Source organism: Tachyglossus aculeatus, chromosome 4, assembly GCF_015852505.1.
Source record: "Tachyglossus aculeatus isolate mTacAcu1 chromosome 4, mTacAcu1.pri, whole genome shotgun sequence".
In the NCBI taxonomy this organism is placed as follows: domain Eukaryota; kingdom Metazoa; phylum Chordata; class Mammalia; order Monotremata; family Tachyglossidae; genus Tachyglossus; species Tachyglossus aculeatus.
In genome coordinates this window covers 45,001-59,104 of record NC_052069.1, presented here as the reverse complement: position 1 = coordinate 59,104, position 14,104 = coordinate 45,001, and the positions used below count along the sequence as shown (strand labels likewise).

The following is a 14,104-nucleotide window of genomic DNA, read 5'->3' as shown; positions in this document are numbered from 1 at the left end:
AAAAAAAATCCCCATTTTACAAAGATGTGGTAACTGAGGCCCAGAGAAGTGAAGTGACTTGCCCAAGGTCACACGGTGGACAAGTGGTGGAGCCGGTCGAGGGGAGAGCCCAGGAGAAGGGCAGCCCAGGGTGGGGGTCGGGAGCCGGCGGAGGGTCCCTCTCCCAGATATGAGCTTGTTGCAGGTGGGGAATGTATCTCTTATATTGTTCTATTGCATTCCCCCATGTGCTTAGTACAGTGCTGTGCACACAGTAAGCGCTCAATAAATACGATTGATTGATTGATTGATTGATTGACCTTGGGCAATCCTATTCCCTTCTCTCCTTCTCCAGCCCAGCCTGCACCCTCCACTCCTCTGCCACTAATCTCCTCACCGTACCTCGTTCTTGCCCGTCCCGCCATCGACCCCCGGCCCCCGTCCTCCCCCCGGGCCTGGAATGGCCTCCCTCCGCCCATCCGCCAAGCTCGCTCTCTTCCTCCCTTCAAGGCCCTGCTGAGAGCTCACCTCCTCCAGGAGGCCTTCCCAGGCTGAGCCCCTTCCTTCCTCTCCCCCTCGTCCCCCTCTCCATCCCCCCCATCTTACCTCCTTCCCTTCCCCACAACACCTGTATAGCTGTATATATGTTTGTACATATTTATTACTCTATTTATTTATTTATTTATCTTGTACATATCTATTCTATTTATTTTATTTTGTTAGTATGTTTGGTTTTGTTCTCTGTCTCCCCCGTTTAGGCTGTGAGCCCACTGTTGGGTAGGGACTGTCTCTGTATGTTGCCAATTTGTACTTCCCAAGCGCTTAGTACAGTGCTCTGCACATAGTAAGCGCTCAATAAATATGATTGATGATGATGATTTATTTTACTTGTGCATATCTATTCTATTTATTTTATTTTGTTAGTATGTTTGTTTTTGTTCTCTGTCTCCCCCTTTTAGACTGTGAGCCCACTGTTGGGTAGGGACTGTCTCTATATGTTGCCAACTTGTACTTCCCAAGCGCTTAGTACAGTGCTCTGCACACAGTAAGCACTCAATAAATACGATTGATTGATTGATTGATTGATTCTCTGGGCCTCAGTTTCCTCCTCTGTAAAATGGGAATTCAATACCTGTTCTCCCTTCCTCTTAGACTGTGAGCCCCATGTGGGACAGGGCCTGGGTCTGATCTGATTATCCTGCACCTACCCCAGTGTTTATTACAGTGCTTGATACATAGTAAAGGCTTACCAAAAACCATTATTATTATTTTTAACAATAATAATAATAATAATGACAGCATTTATTAAGCGCTTACTATGTGCAAAGCACTGTTCTAAGCGCTGGGTAGGTCACAAGGTGATCAGGTTGTCCCATGGGGGGCTCACAGTCTTAATCCCCATTTTACAGGTGAGGTAACTGAGGCCCAGAGAAGTGAAGTGACTTGCCCAAAGTCACACAGCTGACAATTGGCGGAGCCGGGATTTGAACCCCTGACCTCCGACTCCAAAGCCCGTACACTTTCCACTGAGCCATGCTGTTTCTCATAATAATAATGGTATTTGTTAAGCACTTACTATGTGCAAAGCACTGTTCTAAGCATTGGAGTTGATACAAGGTAATCAGGTTGTCCCACGGGGGGCTCACAGTCTTCATCCCCATTTTACAGATGAGGTAACAGAGGCACAGAGAAGTTAAGTGACTTGCCCTAAGTCACACGGCTGCTAAGTGGCAGAGCCAGGATTAGAATCCATGACCTCTGACTCCCAAGCCAGATTGTATTTGTTCTGACGACTTGACACCCGTGCACATGTTTTGTTTTGTTGCCTGTCTCCCCTTTCTAGACTGTGAGCCTGCTGTTGAGTAGGGACCGCCTCTATATGTTGCCGACTTGTACTTCCCAAGCGCTTAGTACAGTGCTCTGCACACAGTAATCGCTCAATAAATACGATTGAATGAATGAATGAATGAATGAAGCCCGGTCTCTTTCCACTAAGCCATGCTGCTTCTCTATTATTATTATTATTATTATGAATTATTCAATGATAAATCCAAGGCTGAATGGTAGATCTGCCCTCCCGCTCTCCCCCCTCTCCCCCCGTTAGAGCGAAAGCTGTTTGTGGGTGAGGAATGTGTCACTCATCTACTACTTTTATCATCATCATCATCAATTGTATTTATTGAGCTCTTACTGTTACTTTTAGACTGTGAGCCCACTGTTGGGTAGGGACTGTCTCTATATGTTGCCAACTTGTACTTCGCAAGCGCTTAGTACAGTGCTCTGCACACAGTAAGCGCTCAATAAATATGATTGATTGATTGATTGATTGATCTACTATATCTCCTCACAGCTTAGTACAGTGCAGCCCACCTTCTAGACTGTGAGCCCGTTGTTAGGTAGGGACCGTCTCCATATGTTGCCAACTTGTACTTCCCAAGTACTTAGTACAGTGTTCTGCACACAGTAAGCACTCAATAAATACGATTGATTGATTGAATAAATACGATTGATTGAATGAATGAATGTCCTCTTCCTGACTTTCCCATCTCTGTTGACGGCACTACCATCCTTCCCGTCTCACAAGCCCGTAACCTTGGTGTCATCCTCGACTCCGCTCTCTCCTTCACCCCTCACATCCAAGCCGTCACCAAAACCTTCCGGTCTCAGCTCCGCAACATTGCCAAGATCCGCCCTTTCCTCTCCATCCCAACCGCTACCCTGCTCATTCAAGCTCTCATCCTATCCTGTCTGGACTACTGCACCAGCCTTCTCTCTGATCTCCCATCCTCGTGTCTCTCTCCACTTCAATCCATACTTCATGCCGCTGCCCAGATTATCTTTGTCCAGAAACGCTCTGGGCATGTTACTCCCCTCCTCAAAAATCTCCAGTGGCTACCAATCAATCTGCGCATCAGGCAGAAACTCCTCACCCTGGGCTTCAAGGCTGTCCATCCCCTCGCCCCCTCCTACCTCACCTCCCTTCTCTCCTTCTACTGCCCAGCCCGCAACCTCCACTCCTCCACCGCTAATCTCCTCACCGTACCTCGTTCTCGCCTGTCCCGCCGTCGACCCCCGGCCCACGTCATCCCCCGGGCCTGGAATGCCCCCATTCCCTCTGCCCATCCGCCAAGCTAGCTCTCTTCCTCCCTTCAAGGCCCTGCTGAGAGCTCACCTCCTCCAGGAGGCCTTCCCAGACTGAGCCCCTTCCCTCCTCTCCCCCTCGCCCCCCTCTCCATCCCCCCATCTTACCTCCTTCCCTTCCCCACAGCACCTGTATATATGTATATATGGTTGTACATATTTATTACTCTATTTATTTATTTATTTATTTATTTATTTTACTTGTACATTTCTATCCTATTTATTTTATTTTGTTGGTATGTTTGGTTCTGTTCTCTGTCTCCCCCTTTTAGACTGTGAGCCCACTGTTGGGTAGGGACTGTCTCTATGTGTTGCCAATTTGTACTTCCCAAGCGCTTAGCACAGTGCTCTGCACATAGTAAGCGCTCAGTAAATACGATTGATTGATTGATTGATTGATTGATTGATAGTGGGCTCTCAGCAGATACCATCGCGACTTGTGGCTATTACCAGATGCTTGCAATAAAGCAAAGTCTCTGGGGACCTGCAAAAAGAAGGCTGAAGGGTTCAGATGGATTGTCCCAATTCCTAAGACCTTTGCCTATTTTTCTATTCAGTCAGTCAGTTGTATTTACTGAGCGCTTACTTTGTACAGGGCACTGCGCTAAGCGCTTGGGAGAGTACAAAATAACAATAAACATATGTTTATTGATGTTGCCAACTCGTTGCCAACTTACACTTCCCAAGCGCTTAGTACAGTGCTCTGCACACAGTAAGCGCTCAATAAATACGATTGAATGAATGAATGAATGAATGAATGAATAAACAGACACATTCCCTGCCCACAATGAGCTTACAGTCTAGCCTGGCTTCTTAAGGGAAGCAGCGTGGCTTTGTGAACAGAGCACAGGCTTGGGAGTCAGAGGTCATGAGTTCTAATCCCGGCTCTGCCGCTTAGCTGTGCATCTTTGGGCAAGTCACTTCACTTCTCTGGGCCTCAGTTACCTCATCTGTAAAATGGGGGTTAAGATTGTGACCCCCACGTGGGACAACCTGATAACCTTGTATCTATCCCAGCACTTAGAACAGTGCTTGGCACGTAGTAACCACTTAACAAATACCATCATCGTCATCATTGTTATTATTAGGGGGGAAAGATATTAATAGAAATCAATAAATGACAGATATGGACATAAGTGCAGTGGGGCTGAGAGAGGGGATAATAATAATAATAATGATGGCATTTATTAAGCGCTTACTATGTGCAAAGCACTGTTCTAAGCGCTGGATGAAATGGGGGAGCAAGTCAGGAAGAGGCAGAAGGGAGTGTATATATGTAGATATGCATATATGTTTGTATGTATTTATTACTCTATTTTATTTGTACATATTTATTCTATTGATTTTATTTTGTTAATATGTTTTGTTTTGTTCTCTGTCTCCCCCTTCTAGACTGTGAGCCCACTGTTGGGTAGGGACCGTCCCTCTATGTTGCCAACTTGGACTTCCCAAGCGCTTAGTCCAGTGCTCTGCACACAGTAAGCGCTCAATAAATACGATTGAATGAATGAATGAGTGGGAGAAGAGGAAAGGAGGTTTAGTCTTGGAGGAGATGGGCCTTCAGTGAGGGTTTGAAGGCAGTGAGAGTTGGCTGGGGCCAGTTATCCGACTCCAGGGCTCTCCTTGCCCTCCTGGGGCAACTGGAAGCCTTCCCTGGGGTGAGGATGAGGATGAGGGGCGCAGCGGAAGGAAGCTCGTTCTCCGCCTCCCCCAGAAAGAGTGTCAAACTCCACGTCTGACAGTCCGGCACCTTGTCCCAGTGGGAATTTTGCAGGAGGGATGGCTGCATTAGTAAATAAACAGTGAGTCACCGACGAGGATGTTTATGAAAAGGCATAATTTTATTTCTTTTTAGCCGTGACAAAGACACAAAGGTTCCTTTCCAGAGGATTAACATCTAATTTTCCCATTGTCCCACACCCTTGGCAGTTAGAATTATCATATATCTCCTGCCGTGGGCTTGTTCCTCCGCTCGTTTCTTTGACTACGTCTAGGTCTTTGTACTTTGAAACCGGGCTGCAAAGAGACCTTGTCAAGGGGAGGCCTGAGATGGCCTGGAGAAAAGCCCAGAGTGGATCCGTCTGAATCCCTGCTGTTTTGAAAAATATCAAGACTTGCAGCCTCTAAGTTCTGGTTTATTAGTACGGTGAAACCATTTCTTTCCCCAAAGTCATCGCTGGAGGGATTTCTTGAGGCTGAAAATGAGGCCAAGGAGAGCACTAGAGTTGGTCAAATGCCACTGGAGATTTTTGGTAGCCACTGGAGATTTTTGAGGAGGGGAGTAACATGCCCAGAGCGTTTCTGGACAAAGACAATCTGGGCAGCAGCATGAAGTATGGATTGAAGTGGGGAGAGACAAGAGGATGGGAGATGAGAGAGAAGGCTGATGCAGTAGTCCAGTCGGGATAGGATGAGAGCTTGAATGAGCAGGGTAGCAGTTTGGATGGAGAGGAAAGGGTGGATCTTGGCATTGTTGCGGAGCTGAGACTGGCAGGTTTTGGTGACGGCTTGGATGTGAGGGGTGAATGAGAGAGTGGAGTCGAGGATGACACCAAGGTTACAGGCTTGTGAGACGGGAAGGATGGTAGTGCCATCAACAGTGATGGAAAAGACAGGGAGAGGGCAGGGTTTGGGAGGGAAAACGAGGAGTTCAGTCTTGGACATGTTGAGTTTTAGGTGGCGGGCAGACATCCAGATGGAGATGTCCTGAAGGCAGGAGGAGATGCGAGCCTGGAGGGAGGGGGAGAGAGCAGGGGCAGAGATGTAGATCTGGGTGTCAACAGTGTAGAGATGATAGTTGAAGCCGTGGGAGCGAATGAGGTCACCAAGGGAGAGAGAGAAGGGGACCAAGAACTGAACCTTGGGGAACCCCCACAGAACAGCTCTCCCAGAGCGGGCGTTTTGTGCTGGGCTAGAGCAGCGGCTGCTGGGAATGAGGGCCCGTCTGGCCGGCAAGGCGCGTCCGCGGGGAACCCCGGGCCCTGTGGAAGCAGAAGAGATGGGGGTACCCACGCACCTGGAGTCGGACATGGGGGGTGCCGCAGCCCGAGCGTTCCTCACAACGAGAGCACTGCGAGAAGCGAGTGGGTTTCTTCTCGTTTCCTCGGCCTCTAGGGCGTGAAAGCCGAGGGGAGCAATGGAAAGCGCGCTTTAATTCCAATCTCAGGGCGGTTATCTCTGAGAAGGCAGAATGACCTCTAGGCTGACCTTTGGGTCCTCTGAGGGCCTCCTCGGGTGGGGCGGGGCGGGCCCCTGGCAGTTAATACAGTGCTCTGCACACAGTAAGCCCTCAATAAATACGATTGATGATGAGTTGTCCCCGAGGAGCTGGTACAAAGAACACGGCAGCGGTGCGGACAGGGCAGGGCCCGGTGAGAGGACTTTCCAGGCGCCAGTCACTGAGGTTAAATATCCCCAAATAGCGGGGCCTAGAGGAAGGAGCCCAGGCCTGAGAGTCAGAGGACCCGGGTTCTAATCCCAGCTCTGCCACTTGTTCATTCATTCATTCAGTCGTATTTATTGAGCACTTACTGTGTGCAGAGCACTGTACTAAGCGCTTGGGAAGTACAAGTTGGCAGCATATAGAGACGGTCCCTTACCCAAGAGCGGGCTCACAGTCTAGAAGGGGGAGACAGAGAACAAAACAAAGCATATTAACAAAATGAAATAAATAGAATAACCATGTACAAATAAAATAAATAAATAAATAGAGTAACAAATCCGTAGAAACATATATAGAGGTGCTGTGGGGAGGGGACGGAGGTAGGGCGGGGGGATTGAGGAGGAGGAGAGGAAAAAGGGGGTTCAGTCTGGGAAGGTCTGTGAATTAGGGTTAAATCCTTCTCTCATCAGTGTTTTTTATAACACAAGGGAAAGAACGCCTTGCTGCTTGCCTCGATGTCACCCCTCTTCAAGCCGGCCGGTTTATAGAGAGTTTCCTGCAGAAATATAAGAAAGTTCATGATTTCACACAAGAAACCATCGCCCAGTGCCACAGAAAAGGTAATAAAAACTTTCTCAGTGCCTCCCTTACTGCTCTTCCTCTTCAAGCCGGTCGGTTTATAGAGAGTTTCCTGCAGAAATGTAAGAAAGTTCATGATTTCACACAAGATACCATCACCCAGTGCCACACAAAAGGTAATAAAAACTTTCTCAGTGCCTCCCTTACTGCTCTTCCTCTTCAAGCCAGTCGGTTTATAGAGAGTTTCCTGCAGAAATGTAAGAAAGTTCATGATTTCACACAAGAAACCATCGCCCAGTGCCACAGAAAAGGTAATAAAAATTTTCTCAGTGCCTCCCTTACTGCTCTTCCTCTTCAAGCCAGTCAGTTTATAGAGAGTTTCCTGCAGAAATATAAGAAAGTTCATGATTTCACACAAGAAACCATCGCCCAGTGCCACAGAAAAGGTAATAGAAACTTTCTCAATGCCTCCCTTACTGCTCTTTCTCGAGAATGGTCAATTTGCTATTGCGGCCCTGGGGATTTGTTACGCTGAGTGAGAGCATCTCAACCCGTGGAGGTCCCTGAAGGAGGATAGTTTTGGGGGGACACAGCCACGGCCGGGTAAATAATAATATAATAACATATAATATAATATATAATATAATAATATATAATAATAATATATAATAATAATATATAATAATAATAATGGTATTAAGCGCTTACTATGTGCAAAGCACTGTTCTAAGCACTGGGGAGGTTACAAGGTGATCAGGTTGTCCCACATGGGGCTCACAGTCTTCATCCCCATTTTACAGATGAGGGAACTGAGGCCCAGAGAAGTGAAGTGACTTGCCCAAAGTCACACAGCTAATTGGCGGAGTCGGGATTTGAACCCATGACCTCTGACTCCAAAGCCCGGGGTCTTTCCACTGAGCCACGCTGCTTCTCTGATAAACCCTCCTGGGACTGCATCGATCCACATTGCGGGGCCCCTGTCCCCCGGAGTAATAATAGTCCTTTTAGACTGTGAGCCCACTGTTGGGTAGGGACTGTCTCTATATGTTGCCAACTTGTACTTCCCAAGCGCTTAGTACAGTGCTCTGCACACAGTAAGCGCTCAATAAATACGATTGATTGATTGATTGATTGATTATAATAATTATGGTATTTTTTAAGTGCTTACTATGTGCCAGGCACTGTTTCAAGAGCTGGGGGAGATACAAGGTAATCAGGTTGTCCCACGTGGGGCTCACAGTCTTCATCCCCATTTTACAGATGAGGGAACTGAGGCCCAGAGAAGTGAAGTGACTTGCCCACAGTCACACAGCAGACAAGTGGCGCAGCTGGGATTAGAATCCACAATCTTCTGACTCCCAGACAAGTGGTCTATCCACTATGCCATTGAGAGAAGCAGCGTGGCTCAGTGGAAAGAGCACAGGCTTTGGAGTCAGAGGTCATGGGTTCAAATCCCGCCTCTGCCACTTTCATTCAATTGTATTTATTGAGCGCTTACTGTGTGCAGAGCACTGTACTAAGCGCTTGGGAAGTACAAGTTGACTTGTCAGCTGGGTGACCTGGGGCAAGTCCCCATAACTTCTCTCCACCTCAGTTCCCTCATCTGTAAAATGGGGATGAAGACTGTGAGCCCCACGTGGGACAACCTGATCACCTTGTATCCTCCCCAGCGCTTAGAACAGTGCTTTGCACACTGTAAGTGCTTAATAAATGCCATTATTATCATTCTCTATGGAATTCTCCAGAAATGGCCTTAGTTCTCCTGGAACACTCACTGCAGTAGCACTTGGGAGCTGGAACATCATCATCATCAGTCATCAACCGTATTTACTGAGCGCTTACTGTGTGCAGAGCACTGTACTAAGCGCTTGGGAAGTACAAATTGGCAACATATAGAGACAGTCCCTACCCAACAGTGGGCTCACAGTCTAAAAGGGGGAGACAGAGAACAAAACCAAACATACTAACAAAATAAAATAAATAGAATAGATATGTACAAGTAAAATAAATAAATAAATAGAGTAATAAATATGTACAAACATATATCCAGGTGCTGTGGGGAAGGGAAGGAGGTAAGATGGGGGGGGATGGAGAGGGGGATGAGCTCGGACTATTTTTTTTAAAGGTATTTGTTAACCACTTACAATGTGCGAGGCACCGCTCTAAGCGCTTGGGTGCATGCAACGTAACGAGGTTGGACACAGTCCATGTCCCACATGGGGCTCACAGCCTTCATCCCCATTTCACAGATGAGGTAACTGAGGCACAGAGAAGTGAAGTGACTTACTCAAGGTCACACAACAGACAAGTGGCAGAGCCAGGACTAGGGCTCATGTCCTTCCAACTCCTAGGCTCAAGCTCCATCCTTGTATCTACCCCAGAGCTTAGAACAGTGCTTGGCAAATAGTAAGCACTTAACAAATACTATTATCATTATTATTATTGTCCACTAATAATAATAATAATAATGGCATTTATTAAGCGCTTATTATGTGCAAAGCACTGTTCTAAGCGCTGGGGAGGCTACAAGGTGATCAGGTTGGCCCACGGGGGGCTCACAGTCTTCATCCCCATTGTACAGATGAGGTAACTGAGGCCCAGGGAAGTGAAGTGACTTGCCCAAGGTCACCCAGCTGACAATTGGCGGAGCCGGGATTTGAACCCATGACCTCTGACTCCAAAGTCCGGGCTCTTTCCAGTGAGCCACGCTGAAGGACCTGGGTTCTACTAGAGAAGCAACATGGCATAGTGGATAGAGCATGGGCCTGGGAGTTGGAGGGCCATGGGTTCTAAATCGGGCTTCGCCACTTGTCTGCTCTGTGACCTTGGGCAAGTCACTTCACTTCTCTATGCCTCAGTGACCTCATCTGCAAAATGGGGATTGAGACTGTGAGCCCCATGTGGGACAGAGATTGTGCCCAACCCGATTTGCTTGGATCCAACCCGGCGCTTTAGAACAGTGCTTGGCATGGCACAGAGAAGCAGCGTGGCTCAGTGGAAAGAGCCCGGGCTTTGGAGTCAAAGGTCATGGGTTCAAATCCCGTTTCCGCCACTTGACAGCTGTGTGACTTTGGGCAAGACATGTCACTTCCCTGTGCCTCAGTTACTGCCTCTGTAAAATGGGGATTAAGACTGTGAGCCCCCCATGGGACAACCTGATCACCTTGTAACCTCCCCAGTGCATAGAACAGTGCTTGGAACATAGTGAGCACTTAATAAATGCCATCAATTATTTTTGTAATAAGCACTTAACAAGTACTATTATTATTATTAAGAGTAATAATAATAATAATGGCATTTGTTAAGCACTGACTATGTGCAAAGCACTGTTCTAAGCGTTGGGGGGATACAAGGTGATCAGGTTGTCCCACGGTCTTCATCCCCATTTGACAAATGAGGTAACTGAGGCTCAGAGAAGTGAAGTGACTTGCCCAAGGTCACCCAGCAGACATGTGGTGGAGCTGGGATTTGAACCCATGACCTCTGACTCCAAAGCCTGGGCATTTTCCACTGAGCTATGCTGCTTCTCTATAATTACTACTACTATTATTATTGTTATTTATTTCAAGCAGTGGCCGGGGACTGGTGGGCCGGTAGGAGGAGGGAGGGTCAGGAGACGTGAGATGGATGATGCCGCTGCTCCAACTTGTACTTCCCAAGCGCTTAGTACAGTGCTCTGCACACAGTAAGCGCTCAATAAATACGATTGAATGAATGAATGAATGAATGAATGAATGAATGCTCCCTCCTCTCCCGTCTGTTCCCTGTTGGGCCAGGGGACGGGTGAGCCCAGGTCTCCGAAACACCCTGAGCTCCTCTTCCAAGCCAAATTCCCTACCCAAGATCCATTACTGGGCCTTTTTCCATGCTCACAATAAATCCTGTGTTCTCACACTGAGCATTGTTGTGTCCGATTACATCACAACTTAAAAATAGAAAAAGCCAACAGCAATAGCCTGGCACCGGGGGCCATACACAGGGTTTGCTGTGGGTTTTTCTGTTTCGTTCTGTTTTGTTTTTATGATATCTGTTTACCATTCATTCATTCATTCAATCGTATGTATTATAATAATAATAATGATGGCATTTGTTAAGCGCTTACTATGTGCTAAGCACTGTTCTAAGCGCTGGGGGATACAAGGTGATCAGGTTGCCCCACGTGGGGCTCACAGTCTTCATCCCCATTTTACAGAGGAGGTAACTGAGGCTCAGAGAAGTGAAGTGACTTGCCCAGGGTCACACAGCAGACACGTGGTGGAGCCAGGATTCGAACCCATGACTTCTGACTCCCAAGCGCGGGCTCTTTCCACTGAGCGACACTGCTTCTCTGCTTCTTTATTGAGCGCTTACTGTGTGCAGAGCACTGTACTAAGCGCTTGGGAAGTACAAGTTGGCAACCTATAGAGACAGTCCCTACCCAATAATGGGCTCCAGTCTAGAAGGGGGAGACAGACAACAAAACAAACATACTGGGTGCCAGGCACTGTACTAAGCATTGGGTCAGATACAAGCTAATCAGTCTATGTCATTCATTCATTCATTCAATCGTATTTATTGAGCACTTACTGTGTGCAGAGCACTGTACTGAACGCTTGGGAAGTACAAATCGGCAACCTATAGAGACAGTACCTACCCAATAATGGGCTCCAGTCTAGAAGGGGGAGACAGAAAACAAAACAAACATACTGGGTGCCAGGCACTGTACTAAGCATTGGGTCAGATACAAGCTAATCAGTCTATGTCATTCATTCATTCATTCAATCGTATTTACTGAGCGCTTTCTGTGTGCAGAGCACTGGACTAAACGCTTGGGAAGTACAAGTTGGCAACCTATAGAGACAGTCCCTACCCAATAATGGGCTCCAGTCTAGAAGGGGGAGACAGACAACAAAACAAACATACTGGGTGCCAGGCACTGTACTAAGCACTGGGTTAGAAACAAGCTACTCAGTCTATGTCATTCATTCATTCATTCAATCGTATTTATTGAGTGCTTCCTGTGTGCAGAGCACTGTACTAAGCGCTTGGGAAGTACAAGTTGGCAACCTATAGAGACAGTCCCTACCCAATAATGGGCTCCAGTCTAGAAGGGGGAGACAGACAACAAAACAAACACACTGGGTGCCAGGCACTGTACTAAGCACTGGGTTAGATGCAAGCTAATCAGTCTATGTCATTCATTCATTCATTCAATCGTATTTACTGAGCGCTTACTGTGTGCAGAGCACTGTACTAAATGCTTGGGAAGTACAAGCTGGCAACATATAGAGACGGTCCCTACCCAACAGCGGGCTCACAGTCTAGAAGAGTCCCATGTGGGACTCCCAGTCTTCATCCCCATTTTACAGATGGGGGAACTGAGGTGCAGAGAATCAATCAATCAATCAATCAATCAATCGTATTTATTGAGCGCTTACTGTGTGCAGAGCACTGTACTAAGCGCTTGGGAAGTACAAGTTGGCAACATATAGAGACAGTCTCTACCCAACAGTAGGCTCACAGTCTAGAAGGGGGAGACAGAGAACAAAACCAAACATATTAACAAAATAAAATAAATAGAATAGATATGTACAAGTAAAATAAATAAATAAATAGAGTAATAAATATGTACAAGCATACATACATATACACAGGTGCTGTGGGGATGAGAAGGAGGTAAGATGGGGGGATGGAGAGGGGGACCAGGGGGAGAGGAAGGAAGGGGCTCAGTCTGGGAAGGCCTCCTGGAGGAGGTGAGCTCTTAGTAGGGCCAGTGAAGTGAAATGACTTGTCCAAGGTCACACAGCAGGCAAGCGGAAGAGCCGGGACTAGAACCCAGGTCCTTCTGATTCCCAGGCCTGTGCTCTGGCCAATAGGCTACAGTGTTTCTCTGTCGTTAGACCGTAAGTCTCGGCTTCAGCGCTCCTGCGGGGATTTTTTCCTCAAAAATCTCCAGTGGCTACCAATCAATCTGCGCATCAGGCAGAAACTCCTCACCCTGGGCTTCCAGGCTGTCCATCCATCCCCTCACCCCCTCCTACCTCTCCTCCCTTCTCTCCTTCTATAGCCCAGCCCGCACCCTCTGCTCCTCTGCCGCTAATCTCCTCACCGTTAGACCTCGTTCTCGCCTGTCCCACCATCGACCCCCGGCCCCCGTCCTCCCCCGGGCCTGGAATGGCCTCCCTCTGCCCATCCGCCAAGCTCCCTCTCTTCCTCCCTTCAAGGCCCTACTGAGAGCTCACCTCCTCCAGGAGGCCTTCCCAGACTGAACCCCTTCCTTCCTCCCCCCCTCATCCCCCTCTCCATCCCCCCATCTTACCTCCTTCCCTTCCCCACAGCACCTGTATATATGTATATATGTTTGTACATATTTATTACTCTATTTATTTATTTTACTTGTACATATCTATCCTATTTATTTTATTTTGTTAGTATGTTTGGTTTTGTTCTCTGTCTCCCCCTTTTAGACTGTGAGCCCACTGTTGGGTAGGGACTGTCTCTATATGTTGCCAATTTGTACTTCCCAAGCGCTTAGTACAGTGCTCTGCACATAGTAAGCGCTCAATAAATACGATTGATGATGATGATGATGATGACTGGCTTCGGTGGTCCGGACTCTGTAGTGAAAGTCCTTGAGTCTCTGAGGCCCCTGAAGTATATGTGACCCCGTGACTACCTGGGGGTGGGAGGGAGTGGCTCTCCGGCCCAGCCGTCCAAACCTTGGGAACCCCTGGCCAGAAAACATGCCATGCCTCTTTTTTTGTGTGAGGTATTTTTTAAGCACTTACCATGTGCCAGGCACTGTATTAAGTGCTAGAGTAGATACAAATTAATCAGATTGGACACAGTCCCCATCTCACAGTCTTAATCCCCATTTTCCAGATGAGGGAACTGAGGCCCTGAGAAGTTAAGTATCTTGCCCAAGGTCACTCATAGCAGATAAGTGGCGGAGCCAAGATTAGAACCCAGGTCCTCTGTCTCCGAGGATCGTGCTCTTTCCACTAGGCCACGCGGCTCCCTCGCTCCCCCTCATTCATTCATTCC

The 14,104-nt window shown here is 47.6% G+C and overlaps 1 protein-coding gene across 1 annotated transcript in view; it reads left to right on the top strand.

Annotated features, from left to right (window-relative positions):
- The window catches only part of POLN (DNA polymerase nu), a 197,288-nt gene that overhangs the window by 149,665 nt on the left and 33,519 nt on the right, over window positions 1-14,104 (top strand). The window contains exon 19 of the mRNA XM_038744811.1: window positions 6,991-7,122. Coding sequence (XP_038600739.1) covers window positions 6,991-7,122 — 132 coding nt within the window. The remainder of the gene's footprint in view (window positions 1-6,990; window positions 7,123-14,104) is intronic.